Source organism: Crocodylus porosus, unplaced genomic scaffold, assembly GCF_001723895.1.
Source record: "Crocodylus porosus isolate Cpor-Errol unplaced genomic scaffold, CroPor_comp1, whole genome shotgun sequence".
NCBI lineage: Eukaryota > Metazoa > Chordata > Crocodylia > Crocodylidae > Crocodylus > Crocodylus porosus.
The window spans coordinates 18,957,066-18,982,086 of NW_017728948.1; the positions used below are offsets into that span (position 1 = coordinate 18,957,066).

Consider the following 25,021-nt stretch of genomic DNA (forward strand, 5'->3'; position numbering starts at 1 on the left):
TAGAAGTGTGCAGCCCTTTGCTCAGTTCCCTTATTGAGAAAGTCCACAGGGAATGCAAAGGGAAGGGAGCCACCGTCTGTCCTCCCAAAATTAGTGCTGCTGGTTGGGTGAGAAGCATAGCCAGAAGATAGAGTAGCCAGAGCACACAGAAATCCACGGTGCAGCAGAATTTCATCTGGTACAAATTCTCATAGCACCTTTGAAGTTGATGGTTCTACCAACAATTTATACCAGCTGAAACCCTGTCTCAACTGTATCTCTACACCCCCCCTACAGCCTGGAACATAGGTGATGGTAGAAATACTGTCTACACTCCCCCAAAAGACTGACACCTCCACCTCCACAGTCACAAAATCATGATCATTCTAATATAAAATGTAAATGTCCAAGGTCCATGGTGATGGGCCACATAAAAGCCTTTTTTGGAAAGGGCAATATACCTCTAATAAATAATAGGTACTCAGGCAGACAATAACTATATATTATATTTATTATACATTATAACCTGATTAACATCTGATACCCCAGAAGGCCTCTCTACTATCTACCAGCTACATCTCATCACCAGGTCTACATTCCCCTTCCCCCTGCCCCCCACCTATTTCTCACCCATTGACTCCCTCAGTTCGCATTTTCACAGACTGGCATTCTTGCATACTGGTCTCTGGCTTCTATTCTGTTCTATTCTCTTCCATCCACGAAGAGCACAGGACAACTGCAGATGCCTGAAGTGTGTTTGTATCCAAAAGCTTGCAAAGAAGAATTTTTCCAGCTATTTTAGTTGCTCCAATAAAAGATATTGGATTTACCCAAATAATCTTGTCCGACAATAAATAGGTATTTGAGGTCAGTGCTATGCATCTTAAAGATGAGAATTCCTTAAACATATTATCTCGCATCAAATTTAAATAAGGGAAAAAGTAACTGCTATACTGCATGATCGGTTTAGATTATCTAACTGCAGGTTAGATAAACCTGATGATACCAGGTTTACCTAACCTGGTATCATCAGTCTGATAATGTCCAATACCAGATGTTTCAAAAGAAAGAGTAAAGAAAACCCAGTACAAGATAATTAAACCTGACCATAAGAGGTTGTTTTTCCCCTTTCTACAGCCAGGCATTTAATGTTTGGTTTAAGCCCCAAGGAATATACCCTTTATGAATTTTTATTCCTTTTATTGTAACTGTAGATATTCTCATTATCTAGATCTCTTATCATTTTTCTTCATTTCTGTTGTGCCCTGCAGGGTCAGGACCTGAGGCACAATGAGGAGAAAGTTCGTTTTGCCTTTAAGGGAGGGAGGGTTTTTTCCTCTGTTTGCAGATCACAGAGCTTCCTGATCGCAGAACAGGGCACGAGTTGTAAATAGTAACAAGAAACTTTTATTTGTTTACTTACACGCCAATGAATGAGGTGCGTAAGTACAGCGGCTTGATTAAATGTGCTTTGTTTACAAAACAAATTAATGACTCTCTCTTTCTCTCGCGGGTCGCGGTTCGGTTTGCTAATCGGATCGGTCTGCAGGGAAGGGGTTGGCCAGACTGCAGCAGAAGGGACTGATCTGCTGGTCCCAAAATGGCTTCTGCCATGGCGTGGACTCAGCAAGGCTTTTAAAGACTTCCCCCTTCTCCTCCCTCCCGCTCCTCCTGACGTCAGAAGGGTAAGCTGTTTTCGCGCCTTTTCTAAGCTTGTTGGAGGGGCTGGGTGTTAAATTTTGTGCTTACGACACTCTAGCTGGAGTGAAGTATAAAACATGCCCTCTTGCCATACAGCACAAAGTTACATCTCACTTCTGCTTTCTACGGATTCTGGATCTTGTGCTGGCAAGTGGGTGTACACAAAAACGGATAGTGTTATTAACTTTTGTTTCAAAAACTGAAATACACAACAGGCACAAGAAGTTACAACAACAATCAGAAATAAGAGGGATAACAGCAGGGTGAGTAAGTTCAACAGCCATGACAAGGCATCCTAACCCAACCACTTAAACACACTCAACAACCACCCTTGGCCAATGCCAGAGATAGCATTGATGTCTTTGGCGATCTTGTGGATCTTGGTGATTTGGTTTTGAAGAGGAAGAGAAACGTTAGGGATGGCGATGCAACACATGTCACGGGACAGGTTTAAGTATTGACAAAGGCCTCCGTGTTGGATGAGCATAGAGTCTAAGGCGAGGCGGTTCTGCATGGTCATCTGGGATGTCGCCTGTAATTGCTGGTCAAGTAAGTCGAGGCTGCTTGCGGTACGGTTGGCAAGGAGCTCAACTTGTTCCGCCAGCTGGGAGATAGCCACACGGGCTTTTGCTATGCCCAAACCCCAAACAAAGGAACCTTCAAAAGCCCAACTTAAACCCTGGGCTACCTTTTCACCATATGTAAGTGAACTCCACATGGGATTAATGGAGTGAATGCTTTGGTGGACGAGTGGACTCGTGGGATGAGTGGTAGAAGCTTGTAAGGGGGGACAAAAGGAGACAGAGCCTAAAAAGCATTGGAGACCTGATAGCGTGGCAGGTAAAACAGTATACAGTTGGCCGTCAGTACATGCCCAGATGAGGCTGAACAGTGCCGTCATGGCCAATTCCGAACATGTACTGCTAAACTTGAAAAATTCGGAGGCTCGCTCCAGAGGGCCAGACTGTCGAAAGGGGAAGGCGACATTGTGGCAAGCGGCACTGATTAACGCTGCCTGTAAAACTGGGTAATAGAACCCGAACCAGAAGTTATTTCTGAGGGGCCCTTGGTGGGTTAGGTTAATGGCCAAGGAAGCGTTCCAGTGGACCAAAGGAGTGGGCTTGGTAAGTGGGGAAAGGGTGACCTCAGATTTAGATTTGGCACTGCTGGGTGTAAGTGAGAGGTACCAGGGTGGGACAATAGAGTGGGGGTCCCAGGCGAGTGAAATGTCAGGGTGAGACCGGTCGACGCCTTGTGGGTTTATTCCCCAGGGGATGGCGGAGCAAGCGTGTAACGCTTCTCTTTCGTTACAATCTTCACGAGGGGGCAAAGTGGTATTGGAGAGGTTCGCAAGGGTAAAATTGCAGGGCCAGGTGAAATCCTTAAAGATAGAACTTCCATCCTCTAGAGATATTGATCGAGATCACCGAACCCTTTGAGACCTGGGAAAACCAATCTGAAACATTGAAAACTTTAAGGTACGGGATAAAGACGGGGTCTGTAACCGACAAAGGTATCTTGAGGCATGCAGTCAGGCCTTCTCCCATCCCGCCGTCTCCCAAAGCATCGGCCCACAGCGACAGTAGGTGCAGAATCGTGTTGTCAGTACGGATGGGGTTGTCAGCAGTGGGATTCGGGCTTGTGCATTTCATCACCGGCAGGGTGGCGAGCGAGAGTAGGGTGAAGAGTAGTCTCATGTTGGCGAAGGTGAACCTGGAAATAACATAAGAAAGGGGAGAACAGTAACTGAGTTCAGGACAGGTTAACACTCTAACTGTTTTGAGCGCCTGGAGAGCCAGTTGTGGTGAGCTAACAGGTGGCTATTAGAGTCTTCTGTGTTGACTATGTAGGTGTTCGGATGGTCTCCTTTTCGTACGATTTTTCCTTGAGATACTCGTGGGCGTTTTTGTGTAGCATGTGGTACTGTGATCCAGACAAGTTCTCCAGGTTGAAATTTTGGAGCCCATGGGAGATGTGTTTCTGTGTTTTGTGGTTCCCATAGGGCTTTTCCAACGTTTAGATTGAGAACGACTTCACTTAGGTGTTCGGTCCAGTTTCTGTAGGTTCCATTCCCTTTGACTCGTATTCGTTCTTTTATTAACCCGATGGCGCATTCTACGACTCCATTGGACTGAGGGTGGTACGGGAGGTGATGGTGCCAGGTGATATTGTGTAATGTGGTGAAAGTTGATATCGTTTTTCCAGTGAATGGCGGTCCTCCATCAGAGTGGATTGTTTCTGGGGTCTGCCAAAATGCAAAGATTTTTGTGAGGGCTTTAGTTACATCGCTGCCATGGGTCTTACAAAGGGGTAGTACTGCAATTTGCCCAGTTCCTAGATCGACAGCAACAAGTCCCTTGGTTGCCCCCTTTGCTCTGGGCAGGGGTCCCATGAGGTCGACCTGCCAAAACTTCCCTGGGGCAAAGTATTTTGGATCATAAGCACCTTGTTCTGCTTTGTGGGGGTGTGCTTTTTCTTTCGCACATTGTTCGCATCCCATCGCCGCTTGTCTCCAGAGATGTCGTGGACCGTGTTCTGGACTACCTCCCATGTGTCGCCAGTGATCATATGTGGCTTTGGGTCCTGGGTGGCCCCAGTGTTCATGTAGCCATCTGATATATGGTTCAGAGCGTATTGTGGATGTAGTATAGACGGTGTCTGTGCAAAGTGGGTTTTGGAGCATCGTGTCGATGACTTCATGAGTGGGGTCTGTCTCAGGTTGGTGGGATTTAGTGTGTTTAATTAGCGGTAATCTTTTAAATCTTTCAAGTGTTGTGAAAAAGTCGTCCCACAGGTCTGTGTACTCGGAGGGATCAGCTGTCGCTGTTACTATTCGGTAAATGTATTGGGAGCCGATGGCCCTAACTGGAACAGGTGAAGTGTTATCGTGATCGTTGAGACAGTGTTGTAACATAAGGGCGAATCCTCATAACTCACATAGTTGTGGAGAGTCACCAGACTCTGCATGACGTAAATCAAGTTTATGGCAGGGTCTGCAGTAAAGTCCAAAGGCTCCTCCATCTTTGGATGTACCGTCAGATGCCATCCACGCGGCTTGAGTCGTTCCATAAAGGGTTACTCTCAGTGGTATTTCTTCTGGTAGGGGCGGGAAATTATGGTGGCTCCAGTCATGCCAACAGTAGTGGTGCTTGAGTACTAAAGTGCTCCATGTGGACACTTCTCCTCTGAAAGTAGGGTCTGGCCGGCTCGGGTCTAGAAGTGGTAATAGTGTTCCTCCTGGCAGGGTGACTGACCCTTGTCCCTGGTGTAGGGGTTGTGCTAACTGAAGAGCGAGTAGTGCTTTCCCTATAATCCTGTAGTGGAATTGACAAGTCTGGAGTGTCTTGTGTGTATTAAAGATCAATTTTCCTTCGGTGTTTTTTGCGGTTGCATAAACATGTGTGCTGGTGTATCCCACTATGATGTGTATTGGTTCGCTCAGCTTATAGGCTTCAAGGTGGGTCTTAGACACCACTGCGAGTAGGTCTGATAGCTTTTCTGTGTCCAGGGTGTCCAAGGATGTTTCTTTCACTGTTTATTTCGCAGTTGAGTTTCTATCCTGGCTAAGGCAGGCAAGTGCTGAGAGGGTATGTAGGAGCGAAGCCATACTAGTTGGCCTAGTAGGGCTTGGAAGTCCTGTTGTGTCTGGGGTGGGTGAGTCTTCCAGTTCCACTGGTTGGGAAGATCATGTACCGTCACTTGGTGGGTCGATCCATCAAAGGTGGTACCCAGGAACTGAATGCATGTTGTCGGCTCAAGGTTTGACTTCTTGTCGTTAATTGTCCACCCTTCTTGCTGTAAATGAGTGACTAATTGGTTAGCCTTTTGTTTGACCTTATTTCGATCGAAGCCCATAATAGCAAGGTCATTGACATAGTTCCAGACCTTCACATCTTGATCTTCCTCTTCTGCCTTCATCATAAACCGTTGGAGAGTAGCATTCATTTCCGAACACGCTACAGCTGGAGAGTTGCTATAACCCTGGGGACACACATTCCATTTATACATGCTTCCCTCAATACACATGTTGAGCAGGCCTTCTTTGTTGTTGATGGGGATTGAGAAAAACATATCCTTTAGGTCGAACGTACAGCCTACCCAATTCTTGGCTTGTACCTGGGACATTTCATGGACGATTTGTGACAGGGTTTTGGACTGGGGTTGGCCAAGGTGTGGCACCTTTTATTGACTTCTCTATAATCAATGACAAGACGCACTGCTGTTTTGTTTCTTGGTTTTGGTATTCCCCATCCTGCTGACAGGTATGTGCTTGTTGTCATCCATTGTATCTTACCCTCATCTAGGAGGCATTGAAGTAGTATTTCTAGAGCAGCTCTATAGGTTTCTTTTGTTGGAATTGGTTTGTAATGCCAACGACTAAAGCGGGTAAGTCTGGGTGTGTGTATCTGCAACACTTGAATGGGTAGTGCCTGAAGGACTTGTTCTTTCAGTTGCAGGGCTCGTATTCCCAGGATTCCAAGTAAGTTGATTGTCCCGAGTACTGCTGTCAGGCCTTTTGGGTAGTGGCTTGGAAAGAATTTGACTTGCTGCACTTGATTGATCGAGTTAAGTCCTTGTATGAGGATTTTTCCAGAGGTTAGTATATGAGGGACAGTCGATTGTATAACATTAACTTAGGCTCTGGTATCTAATAGGAATCGCACTGTAACTGGTTGTCTTCGGCTAGCTGGGTGTCGTACATCAATGCTGCAATAGGGTCGTTGATCTTCATTGCCGCCGGGGCAACCGGAGACGGCTACTGGTTTTTTGCCTTGTCTCAGAATCCTAATGCCTCAGTCAGTTTCTCTTGTCTGGTGCCCCCGAGTGCTCGGAGCTGCGACTTGCTGAGTCCGGATTTCGCAAGTAGGAATCCGAACATGGCCCGTTCTCATGGAGTTCTCTTGAACCGGATGGCCCGCTCGTGAAGTGCCCCCTGAGGTCCCGTTCGTTCACTATTGTTATCTTGGGCTGGGGTACCAGCCATCATTATACTCCAGTTCCCTGTGTCCGTGGTGGCAGCAGGGTGCACTTGGGTGGTGGGTGTAGGTCTCAAGAGTGCCTGGAGTCGTGGGAGTTGGCTTAGGATGTTTCCTGCAGGCTGGCCGACTAGTGGGGCTAAAAGGAGGCAGAGGGTGATGGCTTGGTCTCCTCCGTAAACTTCTACACAGGCTTCTACTGCCTTGATGGTTGTTGGTACGGCTCCCGGATTTCTTAGGAATTGATGAGGCCATGGTCCATTTCGCTGAGCTGCAGTTAATCCCAGTTGGTGCACTCTGGGATTCCAAGTCCAATATGACGTCCCTATGATACTCAACAAAAGTTGTTCAGCGGTAGGGTCAGGTGGACGTCCTTCGTGCCATAGATGGGATTTGTGATCGACTTGTCCTGCGATGAGGGATGGAAGCGGGATGTTCCAATGTACGTTATTCATTACGGCCGTTAGATCAGTAACGTGTCCTCCACTCCATGAAGCTTGACGGGTTAGGTAGGAGGACTCATCTAAATCTAGTTGCTCTGTCCCATATTCTACAAGGAGACGACCTAGCCAAATCATTAATGTTTCATTGGATTTAATCTTTGACTCTTTGTGTAATTCCTGCATCTCCGCTTGGGTGCGGGTGCGGTATGTGGTGGTGATACTGGTCATGCCCTGCCCGTCGGCCACTTGCTAAACTAGAGTGATAGGGTAAGCAGTCATGGGTGGGTGACAGCTTGGAGTCTCCGGATGGAAGGGTTGGATAAAGACTTTCACTTTTCTTTTCAGTTTCAGCGGTAACTCCTTCCTCTTCTACGTAAGGGGGTGATGCAGTCAGTGTCACGGGCAGTTCATGCATCGGTGGGAGTGGCTTCCCCTTCTCTTCTGCCCTGTTTCTGCCATGTTCAAGTTTTGGCGCTATCATGCTGCCACTGCCATCTTTGAGTGCTGGCTCTGTTACTTTGCCGCCGCCATTTTCAGGCACTGGCCCTGTGGTTTGCTCAACAGCCGTCTGCGCTATTGTTTTTAATTGGGATGTGAGGTCGTTGTTCTCGCGTAGCAGGATGGACACCATGCGGAACAACACATTGATTATCTTCCCCTGATCCCAGGACCACCTTCCTTAACATGCTGAATACAGCAGGCGAACTCCTGAGCCGGGGTGGGATTGACGGTCCTTGCCGCTTTTACTTTGCTCAGGCTTAATGTTGCAGTCACCTCTTGTGGTCGGTAAATGACTGCGGGTGACTGCATGATACGCCCAAATGCTGCAGGGCTTAAGTTTACTGCCCATGCTTTTCCCTCTGGCAATTTCAGGGAGAGGTACTTGGTTATTGTATTCTTCTGGCTTACTCCCCCACTCTGATGGTACACAATGTGAGCCCAGAGTTCATCAGAATCAGTAATCGAGCGTGAGCCCTCCCTCCAGGGGCAGAGATTCACCAGTATCTCCTCCATGTTCTCTGCTCCCTTCTGGCATCCTGTTTGTGACACCATGTTGTGCCCTGCAGGGTCAGGACCTGAGGCACAATGAGGAGAAGGTTCGTTTTGCCTTTAAGGGAGGGAGGGTTTTTTCCTCTGTTTGCAGATCACGGAGGCTCTTGATCGCAAAACAGGGCACGAGTTGTAAATTGTAACAAGAAACTTTTATTTGTTTTCTTACATGCCGATGAATGAAGTGCGTAGGTACAGTGGCTTGATTAAACGCGGTTTTTTTACAAAACAAATTAATGACTCTCTCTTTCTCTCGCGGGTCGCGGTTCGGTTCGCTAATCGGGTCGGTGCGCAGGGAAGGGGTACGCCGGGAGAATCGGTGGCAGAGAAGCACTGACGTGGTTAGCCAGACCACGGCAGAAGGGACTGATCTGCTGGTCCCAAAATGGCTTCTGCCGTGGCGTGGACTCAGCGAGGCTTTTAAAGACTTCCCTCTTCTCCTTCCCCCGCTCCCCCTGATGTCAGAAGGGTAAGCTGTTTTCATGCCTTTTCTAAGCTTGTTGGAGGGGCTGGGTGTTAAACTTTGTGCTTACGGCACTCTAACTGAAGTGAAGTACAAAACAATTTCCACTAGACTCTCTTCAATTTGTCTATATCTTTCAAAATGAGTGGTGGCCAAGCTGTTACTCCAGCCTCACAAGCATGCAGTGGGTGCATCTACACAAGATGCTAATGGCGCTATAGCCTAATAATGCTGTGCAGTAGCATGCTGGGCAAACACCATGCTAATACACTACTGAATGGGCCACTGTGTGGGATTGGTGCATGGGCTGCATGAAAGGGGCAACCCCACGGCCAGATTGGGCCTATGTCCTCCTTCTCTCTTCCCCCTCTCCTCCAGTCCCCTTTCAGTCTAGGACCTGGCAGGAAGAAGCCCAGCATCCCAGATGCTTGGCTGCCACTGCAGGAACAAGCCATGGTTCTGGGTTTCTACCTGCAGTGCTGGGCTCCTACTCGCAATGCTGCTGGGGCTCCAATGTCATAGTGACTGCCCAGGCACTTGGCTGCCACTACAGGAACAAACTGCTGTGCTGAGCTTCTTCCTGTATTGCTCTTGGGTCTCCAGCGCCTCTAGTCTCACCCAGGCACTTGGCTATAGCTGCAGGACGGTCTCCTCTATTAAGGCTGAGGGCTGGATGATCTGGCTCTGTGGGCTGTATCTGGCCCACAGGCCATATGTTTGATATCCCTGAACTGGATGATCCTTCAAGTCTTTTCCAACCCGTTAATTCTACCTACCCTATGTTATACCTTCTGCGTTATCCATTGGGTCAGTTACTATGTCAAAAAGGGGAATTAATGGCGTGACATGATTTGTTCTTAACAAGTCTATGGTGTTTCTTCCTTGTAACTTAATTTTACTATGCATCGTGTCCTTTGTAGATCTAAGGGCCTGTCAATCTTAATCTGAAGAAGGATCTGGCACTTAAACATTTTATTCCTTTACTTTCTTAATAGCTCAAATGCCATGCAGTAATACAGTCCACAAACCAAGGTCTAATCATTTCAGTTTCTACTTGTGTATATGCAAGATTCTGTGTGTGAAATACTTTTCCATGAGGAAGCCTATATTGCAGCTATATTTATCTTTTTTATAAAAACCTTTATGCCTCCGATCTATATTTACTTCAGACAGTTTCTACAAGAGAAGAAGTCCAAGACAGCTGCTCACTTTATGCTTAAAGAAGTCTTACAGAGAAGGCAAAGACACGTATATTTTGTGTGCGCCAGCACACATTTTGTCTGTTAGGGGAGAAATGCAGATGTGGTTGATATTCAGTAGCAAAAGCACAATATTTCTATTTTGAATGTTCTGCCCACAACCAGGACTATTCCTCTGGATACACTTTGTGCAATTTACACAGTAATTACCAATGGCTACTTCAAAAAATCTAACCGTTAATCTTCATTATAGATATTAACAAGAATTAGCATTTTCTGAATCGGGAACATTTTTTGAAAATGCCAAATTATGACTCATAAAACCAAATTTATACCCTTGCTAATAAAAATCAATCATTGTGATTTTCCCTTCTTTTCTGTTTTTTCAATGGCAATTTAAAGGAACATTATTTTCCACATCACTGCTGGAACCGAGCCAGAAGAGATTAACATGCTGCCACCTACAGGAAGCAATTCTCTTGAACCAAAAGCAAGAGACCTTTAGCAAGAAGGGGTAGGCTCAGTCATTCCATACTGAGAATGGAAAGCGGCATCTAGTATGCTCTCCCTAATAGATTTTTATCTGTACAAACTGTATGTGTACAAAGATGCTTCTTTGGCATTACTGACTTTCCAATGATTTGTCTTTATCAGTGGCTAATAGTTCTATATTAGAATCCATATTTTCTACAATTTAAAAAAATTCTATGCTGAGTCTTTGCCAACAAACCCAGAGTATTAATGAATAACCACAGTATTAATGAATAACCAGTCCTCCCTAAAAGTCCTCATCAGATGGACCTGAGAGTTTTCTCCCCACTACTTCAAGATCTACAAGAGATCACTTGCAAAAGTAGCAACATCCCATAGGTTTCAGTGCCAACAGTATGCCAGTGACTGCCAACTATATAGCTCATTCTTCACAAAGGGAATTACTGCGATCAAAAGGATGCCTACAAAAAATTAGCTCCTGGGTGAAAAGCAGCAGATTCATTTGACTTTAAATAAGTCCTAGGTGATGCTGGTCAACAAGGGAAACTGCTTCAAGGAACTAACAGGTACACAGTCTCTTCTTCCATCATAGGAATCTATTTCTCCATTCATTAAAATGTCATGAAACCTCTGGGTCCTATTCAATTTGTCATTAAACCAATTACTGGCAGGGGTGAAGTGACCCCCGCCCCCCCCCACACACACCTTGCAGCGTAGGTTTATAAAGGAAAAAAACCTTTCCATACAAGCTCAAATTACATGTCTGATAAAATTACACAACATATATGGACTTTATTAAAGCCTTAGGTTTGCAAAAAACATAGATGGAGTGAGGGACAAACTGCATTAGGACTTGATCCTGAATCCAGGGAAATTGAGAAAAAAAAAAAGAACAAAACTCCCATTGCCTGCACTGGTGAAATATCAAGTCCTTAACAACAGATTCTGACATCCATGTACAAGCACGATAACTCTATTGATGCAACTCCAAATGTACACTGATGGGAGTGGCCATTAGTGGGTTCTTAGTTTGTATTCTCATTTTCAGACCAAAACAAAGCAAATGAACAAAAAACATTGTGCCGTTCTGGATGAAGAAAAATGAATGGAACGCTCTTTAAATCATATCAGTGCCACTTCAAGTGACTCTAGAAGCCACTGTTCATTAAAGCTCTCTCCCCTACAGATATCTGTGCTGCACTTTAAAATGCTGTTTCTAGAAGTAACACTCAAAAGTGCTATTCCCCCCGCCCCCTTGGCATTCAGAATATTATCTTGTTATCCTCTCTGTCTGAAGCCACAACTGTTAACCTTTCCAATGTCAATGGGCATCTCTGTTATCAGGGAAATGGTGATTTCCAATTTCTTGATCACCTTTCTTAGGTGTATAAAGGCCTGACAGCAACATAACTTTTATGTATCAAAAACAAAAATTAGCCACAGTAGTACAAGCTATAGATCTATAAAAATAGAGTAAACTTTTTCTAATATAAATCCAAAGAATAAACATTTACTGGAGGAAAGCTTTAGTGTCTAAACAAAGAAGAATATTTCAGTGTGTGAGTCACTATGCAAATCTGCTTTGTAGACTATGTCAGAGGTACATTGCTGTTAAATATATTCTTTGGCAAAGAGCACAAATGACAAAAAATCTTCTTATTTCTTGAGTTCAGAATGAGTAACCATATACCTGGGACACACTTAAAGGTGACATTGACTTCCTGATGGCTCAGCGCCTGTGGACAATTTTAAAAGGAAATTTGAAGTACATTTTTGTGCTCTTACTGAAAGACTTGAAGCTGAACATGGAGCTGCTTGTTGTAATGCTGGTGCTCCATAACTTGCTCTTAAGAAGTCTACATAAAAACTGTAATCATCTTCAGATTCAGTGTGAGAAAACCTTATAGGACCCACTAAAATCTGACTCTCATTAAAATCAATGGGGAAACCCACCAAAATAATGGGAGAAGTCTTAAGTCTCATAGAATGGCCTTGATCATTTTTTTTGAAAGAGTAAGAGAAAGAAACAAGAAGGGAGCAGGAAAGAAACTAAGCAGAAATCAGGAGAGATGGTAGGACCACAGAATCTAATATAATAAAAGCCTCACCACTTCTGGCCGTATGTCTGTCTGTCCGCAGCGCTCCAAGCCACCTATGTATGCATGGCCAGGAGCCTTACCGAGGGAGAGACAGACAGGCAGAGATGGGGGCAGGGTGTGGGGGGTCGGAGCCAATAGGTGTGGTGTGGTGGGGGGAGTAGCCCAGGCTGTGACATGGGGTGCATGGCTGTGCGGGGGCCATGGTGTGGCTTGCAGCCCGGCAGGGGTGAGGCCGCAGGGTGCCACGAGGGGAGTGGGCATGAGGGGACTGGACGTGGGGGGAGCAGGCAGAACCCGTCGGCTGCAGTGCACAAACATGGGGCAGGGTGCACCCCCCCCACGCCCGCTCCCTGTGTGGCACCCTGCAGCCAGATGCCATGCCTCGCTGCACAGCGAGTGCCTGCCGGTTGCAGCCATGGGGGAAGGACTGGGAGAGTGGGCAGGTGTCGGGGGGTGGTCAGGGAGGCTGGGGGAGCAAGCAGGGGATAGGGCTTGGTGGGGGTTTCCCCATGGTCCTCTCCCCCCTCCTCCAGCCCCCAATTTACTGGCATGGAGTCCGGATCCAGTTCCCTGTGCTGGCGAGTGGGAACTGCCCGAATCTCTCTGAAGCTCTATGAATCTTTTCCAAATCAATTTGGAGAGCTTCTAATTGATTTGGACCTTTTTATTGGTCTCCTGATTGGATTTGGATTCAGGGATTTGGCCACCAAATCGGGCTGAATCTCTTCCAAATCGAATCAGCACCTGAAGCTTCACACAGTCCTACTAGATACCTCTTCCCCCCTGCAGACGGGAGTCTCCAGCCACCACCGCCTGTCACTTCTTCCTGGCCTGTCCTCCACCACTGGAACATGCTCCTCCCCCTCTGTTGCTAGGGCTCCACATCTATTCTCCAAACTGCTGCAGAGAAGATGAAGATTTCTGCGTGCTGCCAGAGGTCACAAGCTTTCCAGCTTCCACCTTCCTGGGAGTCCACATCCTCTCCCTTCTCTAGTACTGCCTCTGGCAGTTCTTTCCCCACAGTCCCGGAGCTCTCCTCCAGCATTGAATTAATGAACTCCTCATGGCGGAGAATGCTTTGGAGATGCACCACCTCCTCATGTAGCTCTCTTGCCTGTTCCCTGAGAGACACCACTGGAGGCATCACTCACACCGCAGGCGCTCCTGGACCTGCCATCACTGGAAGGCACCTGCAAGCCGCAGTCCCCACAGCGCCAAACCTGGACCTGGGCGGGAGCCCCAGTGGTGAGCGGTCCTGCCTGGACAGAAACCTCAAGTGGAAGCAGAGGCAGTGGCAGTGGCTCTGGCATTGTGACATCCTCCAAACATTTCCCTGGGTCTCTTAACCTGCCTCTTCTCTCTTACTTCTTCCAAGTACTACTTCTCTTCCTCCTTCTTCCAAGCGCACCTTCCCTAGCAAACTCATCTGAAAGCTGGCCTGTTTATTGTTCGTTGGCCCCAAGGGGGTCCTTTTTCCCTGCTTCCTCACGTCAAGCTGAAAGACTCTCCCCTCAAAGTCAGGGGGATGAGCAGCAAACTGCTTGCCCTATTTCCTGCCCCCGTTTGCTGGCTGCCTTGGTTTCTTTGAAAGGATCCTTCTATACCCTACTGGGCCTGGACTGGCTCCGCCCCCACTAGGACTTCTGTCCGCACAGTCAGCAATTACTCAGCAATTAGCAAGCACTCAGCTAGCAGCACTCCCAGCTCCACAGAGCACGCCCTGCAAACGCACACAGCCCACCAAACAAACACACAGTCTGGCTCTAGATGATGTTTTTAGAGAAGAGAGTGATGCTTTAGGAATATTGTTTGTATAAGAGAAACCAAGCTGTATGCCACCAGATTACATTTCAAACTGACTCTCTAGCTAGGGCACAGATTATACCAGTTACTGAAAACATGATTTATTTACAATATACTGGTACTAAAGTTTCTTAAGGGGCAAAGGGAAGAGAAAGGGACTAGAATAATAAATGTACTCTTCAAGATGTCTAAAATATATACAACTATTATAGCATTAACATCAGAGAAATCTGGAAGACTGCACTGAGACCCTTTTTAGAAGAACTCAGATTTTAGTACAGCCAAAGCCCTCGTAGACTGGTGCCTTTTGTCCCCACCACTGTTAAAATGGGCAAAAAGTAGCCGGGTCTCTTTTTGTCAAACAGCATCTATCTGCAGAAAGCTAACCAGGAATGAAAAGCACATTACAGAATCTTTCCTAACTTTCGCCATCTGCTGGCCATACTAGAAAACAGCCCAGGATTGATAACAAAAGGGGCAAATGGATAAATATTTCTCCCACACCAAAGTAATTCTAGTCACTGTAAAGGAGTTATTCCATATCTATGCCACGATGGCTGAGATCAGACTATTTTTATGCTGCAAATCTTACAAATTTAGACAGAATAACAATGAGAGTAAAGATGCACATATTTCGTGCATAAAATATATCAGAAATTAATATAAATGATCTTGCTGAAAACCGGCAGACAATACAGTGTTATTTTGTAGCTGAAGAGCAAGGGGATATGATCTTGCTGGATATATAGTCTAGCAAATTTATGCCAGATCTCTACATTTGCCTTAAGATTTAATAATTTCATTTAGAACAAGGAAGGAAAAAGGATTTTTGAAAATATTTAATCCAAGCTAAGAACCAAGGTGTGCTCTTGCCCACACTATTCCAGCACAACGGTGTATCTCCTACAGTGGGAATAAAAGTGTATTTCTTTTAAAAGGACAAAATACTGCTTTAGGTGTTACAGTCTGTGTCTCCTTGTGGCGGGGAGATGGAAGGGCAGTCAGAAGAAGTGAAGAGTTCAAAAGAAAAGAAGCACAATTTTGTATTAGACATCTATGCCACTGGAAACCCCCATGAACTACTGTTGTTTAAGGCCTAAGGTTGGGGGGTTCGGAAAACTCAGACATCTCCTGTCAGATCTGTGTTCACTCACTGGATAATAAAATTACAAAGCCTAAAATAAGGATGGAACCAGACTTGCTTCACAGCTGTTTCCTAGCTGTCTCTGTACTCTTCAGGAAATGCAAATACACAATTAGGAAGGCTTCCATTTAAGGAACAACAATCCGAGTACTCGGCGTTCTAGTGATCCGTCTCTAAAAAATAGTAACTATCTAGCTGTCAGGCAGCAACTTTCAATAAAAGCTAGATCAGGTGCGTTTAAAAAGTGCTAGGGTGCAACTCTAGCAGCATAAAGACAGGGGAATTAAGGCATACAAGCTATTTGATTTTTGAAGCCATTATGTTGTTTCTTTTTTTTTTTTAATCAACATATGGTATGTTTCATTAAAAGCTATAATGAAGATACTTTGGATCTATTTATTTCTGAACCATGAGCAATATATAACATGTCCATCCATACATGAAACTTAAAATTTCTCTACATGCGGGGGGCGGTAAGAGTCAGAAACACTTTTGTCTATGTTGACGTGTTCAAGCAGTTGTAATGAAGTCCTATAGAGAAAAATGGATCTGCGCTGCAATTATCCACTACATTTCATCCTGCAGGGTATTTAAAGAGCCCCATTAGAACTAGCTTAAAGTGATCGTTCTAGGAAGATGGGAGCCGAACTCTAAAGCAATTCTGTGTTTTGTTCCATACATACTAAACATAACAAGGGAACCACAAGAGTATGTTTCTGTCCAAATAACATTCGCTAAACCTGCTCACAACATGCAACGTCTGGTTACATATATAGATTTCAGACTGCTACTTCAGGTGAATTTCACAAGAAATTAAAGTGAACACCACTAAAGAAATACAAAAATTATATAAAGGGTACTGTCCAGTCCATAGGAGAAAGGAGTTTAATAATGTGACATTATTGTGTTTTGGGTGCAGCTTCACTTTTTGTATGAAAGTATCCTTTAAGTTTACTTTTAGTAAATTACTAAACACTAAGAACAGTGTAGACTGGATTGAGCCTATTCCAGAACAGACTTTGATGAAAGCAATGGCTTTGGCTTCAGAAGCTATTTGTCCCAGTATTTCCTTTACTTGCCATATCAGTAGTACCCCCTGCTCAGTTTTGACATTTTTATCCTGACTGATTGTGAAATATTTTCTATTATAATGCCTTTGTCAAAGTTATTAATCATTTACTATTTTACAATTTATTGACAGCTTTATTCAGCTAAAAAAAAATGTGGTTCAAAGATTCTTTATAATACGGACATAGATCCAGCTGGTTTGGCATGGAATCTGAAACACAAGCGGCATTCTTTCATTACGCCTACCTTGGAGCCAGTAGTTGCTGTCAAACTGTCTGCAATCATTCTGGGAAGTACTGTTTCTACATCTGTGGTATCTAATAATTTATATCATACAGTAATGATGGTTGACAGCAATGCCATAAACACAGATCATCAAAGAGACACAATAGCAACTTTCATTAGTTTGAAACATGTTGGTAAGGAAGCTATCATGAAAATACATATAGACACCCAGTTAGTGTAAGTGTTCCCTATTGGTATTTTTTCTCTCTTCTCTTTGGACTTGATCCAAAAGTTGTGATAAGCCCCAGTGAATACAGTATAAGTCCTAAAACGGGAAATAAGTGACATCCATTTTCACACTATATTTATACCTATATTATTGGTTTTATAAGCACATTTGTAAAACTGGATAAAGAGAATCTGCTTATCAGGCATCTCCTAAACAGGCTGTTTCTGTGAACTTAAGTGGCCAGATGTCTAGTGATAGGTGACAAGACATTATCTGCAGGAAGAAAAAAAAATGAAATTTTCCTTTAACAGTATAATTCAAATAAGGTCATTAACAAAGCAAGTAGAGATGGTAGCAGAAAATATAAAGGAAAAATATTAAGTCAGCTTAGGGGGATATTTAAATCCTTTCATTCTTATGGTAGTCTTCAGTCTTTGGAGATGGAAGCACTACCCCCTATGTAATCTCTCTGATTCTTGCCAAAGTTGAGTGCTCTATTAAAAAAATAAGCATTCGGAGATGGTGGACCATGGACAAAGTGATGGGGGAGATAAAGCAACTTTCTGTCCTGAACAGCCCCTGATCGACATCTGGGAATTATTTATGAGACTAACCTTTTGATAAAAGCATGTGAAGAGGGAGTGTGTTTCCCCCAACACTTTTCAAGTCAACAGGGAAGTTTCTGTAATTGGAGGAGATTTGTTGATTGTTTTGTCACCTGCAGCGATGCCAGGCAGGGAGGCAGAGCGCTATCATGCATTCTTGATGATGACACAGGCTTATGGATCGGTATGTGGGAGTGTTGGTAACAAAGACGTATATAGAGGAAGTTGATCTTTACAGCTCACCGATTATAAGAAGACTCAAAAAGGGGTGAAAAAGTACATTTAAAAATACCTCTTGCTAATCTAGTCCTGTATATATATCCTTGTACCTTGATAAGACCTCAGCATCCCATTGCCTCCTTAATTTCCTGTTCTTCACAAATCTGACTTCCTAACCTACCAACCCAACTTAGGCAAGCCTTTCTGCATAAAATCACTATTCTGGTTTCTGAATACGTGGTCCCAATCCAGGCAAACATTTAAATACTTGTTAAAGATTAAGCAGGTGCTTAATCTTTCCAGATGTGGCCTTAGAGCAGGGGGTGGGCAAAATGGTCCATCCAGCCAGCAGCCAGACTCCTCCCATTTCCCAGCTGCCCCTGTGCATGGCTGGGGCCAGTCACGCATGAAGACCCCAGCCACAGCTGTGCGTGGCTCTGTCCATACCCCAGACCAGGCTGTCACCGCTGCAAGGAGCAGGGGCAGAGCGCAATCCCCTGCCTAGAGGGTGCAGGCTACAGATTATGGCTCTGCCCTGGCTCCTGAGCAAGCTGCCCCCATCACAGTATCCCAGCAGCTCCAAGGCAGCCCCCTGCACTGCTCTGCCATGCACCCTGCCAGCATGGCTGGGGTCTCTATAAAGACAAGTCCCAGCCATGCGCAGGGATGGCTGGGAAATGGAGTCCATTGCCGACCACGTCTGGGCTGCAAGCCAGACTTTGCCCATCCCTGCCCTAGAGAAACCTGCATGTAGGGACGTAGGCAAAACCTGAAGGAGTTGCACTCTGTACCATTTCTAGGATTTTCTTGCAATATCCTTCTCAAATCCCACTATGTAGTAGAGATGCAGTTTAGGGAGCCCACCCACATGACTTGAACTGCATGTTGCTAGGACTGAACATTACTGATCCAAACAGAAAAAGAATGAGGCCCAATGCGGTATATGCTGCTGAACAAGAAGGGGAACACTTGCAATATCCATATTCCCTAGAAATGGAAGGTAGCAAGGGAAAGATTATTTGTCTGACTTTCCCACTAAGATGTTGCCTGGCTACTTTTTCTGCACATAGTGGGCTGTGACACTCTGACTGAAGGGAAAGTGTTTTCAGAGTAGTTTTGGAAAATGTTGTCACCTCTCATATCCTCCATCTGATCTTGCACTAACTCCATGATTCATCTTCTTTTAAATTATCACTCATAGCACTGCTCCCACCACTCACACTGGCATTCACTTTTTTGCTGTACCCCACTACTTCCAGTCAGTCAGGTGTGCCCATTTCCACTTCCAGATCCATTTCTCCAATCCCACTCTACACCTTTACTGTCACAAGCAAATTCTTTTAGTGATACTTTCCTTCTTCCTGCCATTTCTCCTCTCAGCAGCAGTTCGTTAAACACAAAATCCTGTCTCAGATTCCCATTCCTTACAGATAATTCAAGAGATCTGTTTCCCAGAACTCTTGGTGGAACACACGTTGTCAGGCCAAGAGCTGTTATGGCAACTGGAGATTGAGACTTAAACTCTCAAATCACTTAACAATGGATTACTCCTATACAGGAGCTACAATAAAATGAAACAAAACAAAACAAGACTTTTGCTGCTCAGAGAAAAAGACTTCACCAGGGAGCACCTTACACAGTCTGAAGCAGACATGCTCCTGCCATGATATGCATGTATCCTGTCACTCTATAAACTGTGTGTAATACTCTTTATCACTGATTTGATAGACTTAATCCTGTTCTGAAAATGAAGGACAGACAGTGCTCTAGAAAGTCCCAAAGCAAATGCCTTGGGGTCTTTCATATTCATTTCCCAACACTGTAAATAGTACTCATTTTGTATTTTACTTCAGGGGTCAGAAATATACAGCCTGTGAGCCACAAGATTCAGCCTGCAAAGCCAGAAGGCTTTATCTGTGCCTGTGCCCGTGCCTGTATCTGTACCTGCCCCAAGGCCAGGCAGCAAGGAGCTGCACCAGGGCTGGGCAGCTGGAAGCTGTGCCTACAGTGCTTCCTACAGCTCCCCACTCACTAGCTGTGATTTGAGCACACCTTTTCAGCAGTGGGGAGCTGTGCTGCAGCTTGGGCATAGAGGGGCATGGGTGAGGAAATGGCAGCAACAAGAACTCAACTTCCAGCTGCCTGGCCCCTATGCCTGTCACAGCTGGGGAAAGCAGCAGCAGCCTGGGCGCAGGCAAAGCCCCCCCATTACTAACCTGCTGCCAGAACCACCCAGCTTGCCTGGAACTGAAGTGGTTTTGAGGTGTTCTGGCTTGCAGCTTGTTAAAGGTTGCTGGCTGCTGCTTTACTTTAAATTAGTTGAAACTAATTGCATGGGCAATCCCCATGCTCCAGATTACCCTTTACTTAGGGATGCCATTTAGGAGCTGAAAAACAAGCATCTGCATGGAAAGTCTATCAAGTAAATGGCTGACTTTATAGGGAATATGGATGACAAGCCACAGAAGCTGAAAGGGGCAAAAAAACCAACTCTTGAGACTGGCCTGAGATTCAACAAAATGCGTTGCAAACTAGTGAGCAGACAGATGACACATTTTAAAAAACAGAAAGGGATATTCTATATTTTTAGTTGCCAAAATAAAGAAAATACATATATCGTACCACTGTTTCTTTCAATGTAACTATCCCCAAATTAAAAAATAAAGATGGCTGTATAAGGAAACGGATAAACAAAATAAGTACAAAAGAATTATAAACAATTTATACAGTTCTGCATGTAGTATGCAGTCCCTGAAATTAGTCAGAAAGATGTTTATGCTGGTTAAGCTTAGAACTGACAGAACTTTATTATTGCATATGCTTTATCTTTTTCAAAATCTGAGGTTGTCTCAGCTCCTCAGTCCCATGAGCGTATGGACAGGATTCAGAAGTCAAAGAACAGCCATCAGGGTGATGAATGAAAAACCAACAGAGGCGTGTTTTGAAAGCTTCAGCAGAAAGCCTCCGTTTGATTTCTGGTGTGGGTTTCTTGGCCTGCTTCTTTTCTCTCCAGTCACGGATCTGAACTCTCCCATTTATAACTGAGGTTTAAAAAATAAACAGACATACAAAACATTAATAGAGGGTCATGGGAATTACACTGGCAAAGTGCAAAGTCTCTCTGTATCACAAATACAAAACAAATGGATCATCTGAGCAAAACCCAGGGCCCAGGTTTAAACTCTTGCACAGTTACAGAAATGCATACAGAGCAAATAGAGGTAATTTCTCATAGGAGCCTCTGTACCTGCCCATTCCTGGATACTTTTATTGTTATATAAGGCAGTCGGGAGGGCACCTTACACAGTAGGTAATTGTGTCATGGCCTTCCCTCCTTTCATGCATCTCTTTTGAAGAACCTGACACTGGACCACTATATGCTGTATGGCCCAATATAATTTCTAGTGATGCTACTAATGCTTTTTCGAACAGTGTTGCTAGCAAACCTGATTCTGCTCAACAGACATAGCCTAGTATAAGGAGCATGGTGGAGAGAAGAATATTCCATCACTCCCCCAAAACATGCACCTTCTATAGTGGTACAGAATTCTCCCAGTTCCATTGGTGGCATAAGAAAGACAGATTAAATGTGGCTGTGCTATCTTAAGTGTGGCCCTCTTTGGAGCTGGCTCCCAGGATGGCTGGTAGTAAGAATCCTTTTCTATACTTACAGCCATATCATAAAAGCAGAATGACTTTGTGGTCTCTAGTGAAGCTGGAAAGGTGAGAAATCTCCATGCAATTTATCCATAGTTGTGTGCATCTTCTAGTCTTCCACCCAAATCTCTGTTTCTTTGATAGTGTGTAGTGTCCAGGAAATTTGGCTTTATGGAAAAAAGAAATACTCCTCCTTTGCTAGCCGTCCTAAATCCTGTCCCACCCTCCCACATAATGGAACTACACCATTTCCACCACAAAAGGGTTCTATCTGGAAGGTGGATGAATTCAATGCAGGATAAGCATGAATTGCCTCCATTCTTCTCAATTTCTGCTTTAATTTTGAAGCATCTCTGACACTGACAGCATTAACATTGGTCACAAAGCTTCACTCACAGTACAAACAATAGAAGTGATAAGATAGACAGGAGGTAGCTGTGTAGATTCTGGTGTCATCCAACCTGGTTCAGAGCTACCCAAGTCCACAGAAAATCCTAGTGTAGATGCAACACTGTTTTGGGCTTTTGGTTTTATCCCTCAAAAGTTCCTGTTGTGTGGACATATCTGAAGACTTCTCCACCTACTCAATTTAGTCCTGGCAGCATATATCCCATTTTCTGGTTGTCTACTAAGTACTCTATTGGTACTTGGTGACTTACTGGATGGATAAATTGTTAGGCATGACTTATCATGGGTAAATTCACTTACATATTACTACTAACTCATTGCTGGAATCATGAATGTAATCACCTTTATAAAAAATACCCTAACTTTTTACTAACCTACATACCAGCTTTCCAAGTCTGGCTTTAAGTAGTATGATTCTACTGCTGGATATCAATGATGTAAAAATTCTACATTTACAACAGCAAAGTAAAATCCTAAGAAAATCAAAATGATAAAAAAAGGTATTTAGCTGTTAACTTCTTATTCTGCCAGCCTGCTGCAGCCTGTAAAAATCTGTCAAGCCTCATATAATTAGAGGCTCTTGTCTAGGTCAACTCTGTTTTCTGCTGGCAGTTCTCTCTGTAGGGCTTGTTAAGTCCAGACCAAGTCTTAATGAAATGCTCCAGTGCGCTTCCTCTACATCTGACTTCCTTCAACACTGTGGCCACTTTAGAAAACAGAAGTTTCATGACCTAGTCAAACTGTAGCATCAAACTGAGAACTCTGGTTAGAAAACAACAGGCATATTGGGCATACCTGGTTTATGCAAGAAATAAGCCAGACACAAAATTACTACACCACCTGGCAAGGTACCAAGCTCATCTTGCCATTGTCGTTTCTTCTATTGTCGTCTAGGGAAATACATGGGCAAATATAGAAAATTCTGTTTGTTATGGCTAGACATCCAGTACTGAGAAGAGTTAATGTTATAATCTTTCAATTAAGTTTATGCTAAAAATAAATCAGGCAAACAAGAGCTGATTAATGAAAAGAAATAACCTCTCTGCTCTTTACCTTCAAATACCTGATGATTGTTCTTGAGCAGTGTTTGCAGACCCCCATATTCACTCTTTAGCCTCTTTAATGTCTCCTTGTCCAAATGTTCTGCTACTTCCCTCAAGGGCAGACTATCTGCAGCAAATGATAATATAGCCATTAAAATGAACTGAAAATTTGCCACACACATCATAATTATAGGCAGAATTTAGATAGTTACTGCAGCATAGCAGCTAAACAGCACAGTTTAGATGAAGCTGCCTGCTTTTTTAAAAAAATACTTGTTTAGTTTCTCTACAGTGAAGCAGATTCCCTTTGCTGTTTGCTCTTAAGGGTTCACAGTGAAAATTTCCATAACTAATATGAATACAAAAGCTTGAGTATTCCTCAGTTTTGCATTGCAGCAGTACTCAGAGTTCCCAGGGTGCTAAAGACTATGGGACAGATTCTGTTCTACCTGTACATTCACAATCACGCAATAACAAACTGATATTTAAAAAGTAATTTTCTGGGCATCATAACCATTTTATGTAAGCTTCCAAATAGACTAACACTCTCAACAACAAAATGTAAATTATTTGTTGTTATAATTCAAACACTTACCTAATATTTAAATGTGGAATAGAAAAAGAATTTGGCAATAATACAAGAGAAAAGTTCAAATAAGGAGTGTAAAAATCTAAATAGTACAGTATATAAGGAGGTTAGCAAAGAAATCTTTGCAAATTCCTTTGCAGATAATTAATTACTACATTGTTTTCCAGCAGTCCCCACAATTAGCATGTTAAAAAGTCTCCTGAGAATTGTATATTAAATGTAATATAGGAAACTATGACTAGCAAAGCAACACTATCTACTGACAGACAGTTATGAAGTTTTAATAGCAAGAACCACTGCATGTTACGCGTATAAGGGCAATCTTACCTCCTCTATTCCAGGTATTCAGACTTCCATCAGGCATATTATAGGGTTTTTCTTGAGTTGCACTTAACAATAAGTTAGCAACATCCAGAACCACATCATCTACAAAATCCCGAGGAAGAGTAGCACAGTTCCTGACTTGTTCTACTTTTTCTCTGGGCCGAAATCCGGATAGCCAGATCCCACTATCATCCATCTTAGTCTCATTTTCAGGAAATTCCAAATCTGCTGCTTTGTCACCTGCACTCTTTTTTATGTTATGACTGTCATAGTGATTAGATCCAACTCGTCTGTCCTGTGGGATCACAGTGCAAGATTGACGGCTATTGATATACTGTGTCCGCTGCTTATCAATTAGAGATTCTTGAGTAGATGGATATGTTCTGGACTTGCCAATTAGGCATACCTATGTTAGCATAAAAAAAAAAAAAAAGTTACAATTTGTACTATGTGGTGTTTTACATCCAAGTCCTGCCCACCCAATCAGCAAATATTAGAGTATGGTTGGATAAACTATTTACCATGAATTTAAAAAGCAGGGCATTATCCTACTCCAACTGTTTTGCAGGACCTGGCAGGTACAAGCTTTCTTTCCACACCTACATTGCTGTAATCTACCCCTTTCACTGAAGGATAAATTACCATGCTTTAACTAGAATAGCACAGAGGTAACCCAAGTCCATTTAGACACCTTATATATCAGGAAAACAACCCTAACTTATGTGCCCATGTAATAAAATGCAGATTCCGTCCCAAAAATCTCTTAATATTAGCACATGATGAGAGGAGAAATGCGTCTACGTCAGAGGAGAAATACATCTACTCTGAAGTAAGAGTGTACAGCATGTGATTACTATAGAGCAGCTGGCATGAGGTAAAGTCCCACATCCTTTTTCACCTCTGGTAAGTATTTTGCCTTTCACGTTTTCTTGTATGAATTCTAAACATGGGGGTTTAGTGTTGGAACACGATAGTTGATAAAGGCTAAGTATTTATTTATTTGCATAGAGCATGTATGAGTCCCATTCTGGGATAAGCACCCCATCTATGGTAGGCTCTATGCAAACACAGAACAAAAAGACCGTCCTTGTCCAAAGAGTGATTGCAGCATCAAGTCTCAAGATCCTTCTGGGATACAAATAGTGACAAAACCTGTACTGGGTAAACAAAGGCAGTATGAGACATTGAAGAGAAAGGGTGTAGAAGAGCAGGTGCATAATAAGGTTTTCTTTCAATGCCCATACATATAAAATAGCCATGTAAGAAGGGGGATGCAGCCCCTTGTGCTTATTTGGAGCCCTTTGG

General features: G+C 43.8%; 1 protein-coding gene across 1 annotated transcript in view; it reads right to left on the reverse strand.

The window, feature by feature from the left end:
* Nucleotides 1-20,254: 20,254 nt before the first annotated feature.
* Nucleotides 20,255-25,021, reverse strand: part of TRMT44 (tRNA methyltransferase 44 homolog (S. cerevisiae)) — a gene marked incomplete at its 5' end in the record, with an annotated part of 33,659 nt that continues 28,892 nt past the window's right edge. The window contains 3 exons of the mRNA XM_019552566.1: nucleotides 20,255-20,736; nucleotides 22,814-22,930; nucleotides 23,720-24,122. Coding sequence (XP_019408111.1) covers nucleotides 20,504-20,736; nucleotides 22,814-22,930; nucleotides 23,720-24,122 — 753 coding nt within the window. The remainder of the gene's footprint in view (nucleotides 20,737-22,813; nucleotides 22,931-23,719; nucleotides 24,123-25,021) is intronic.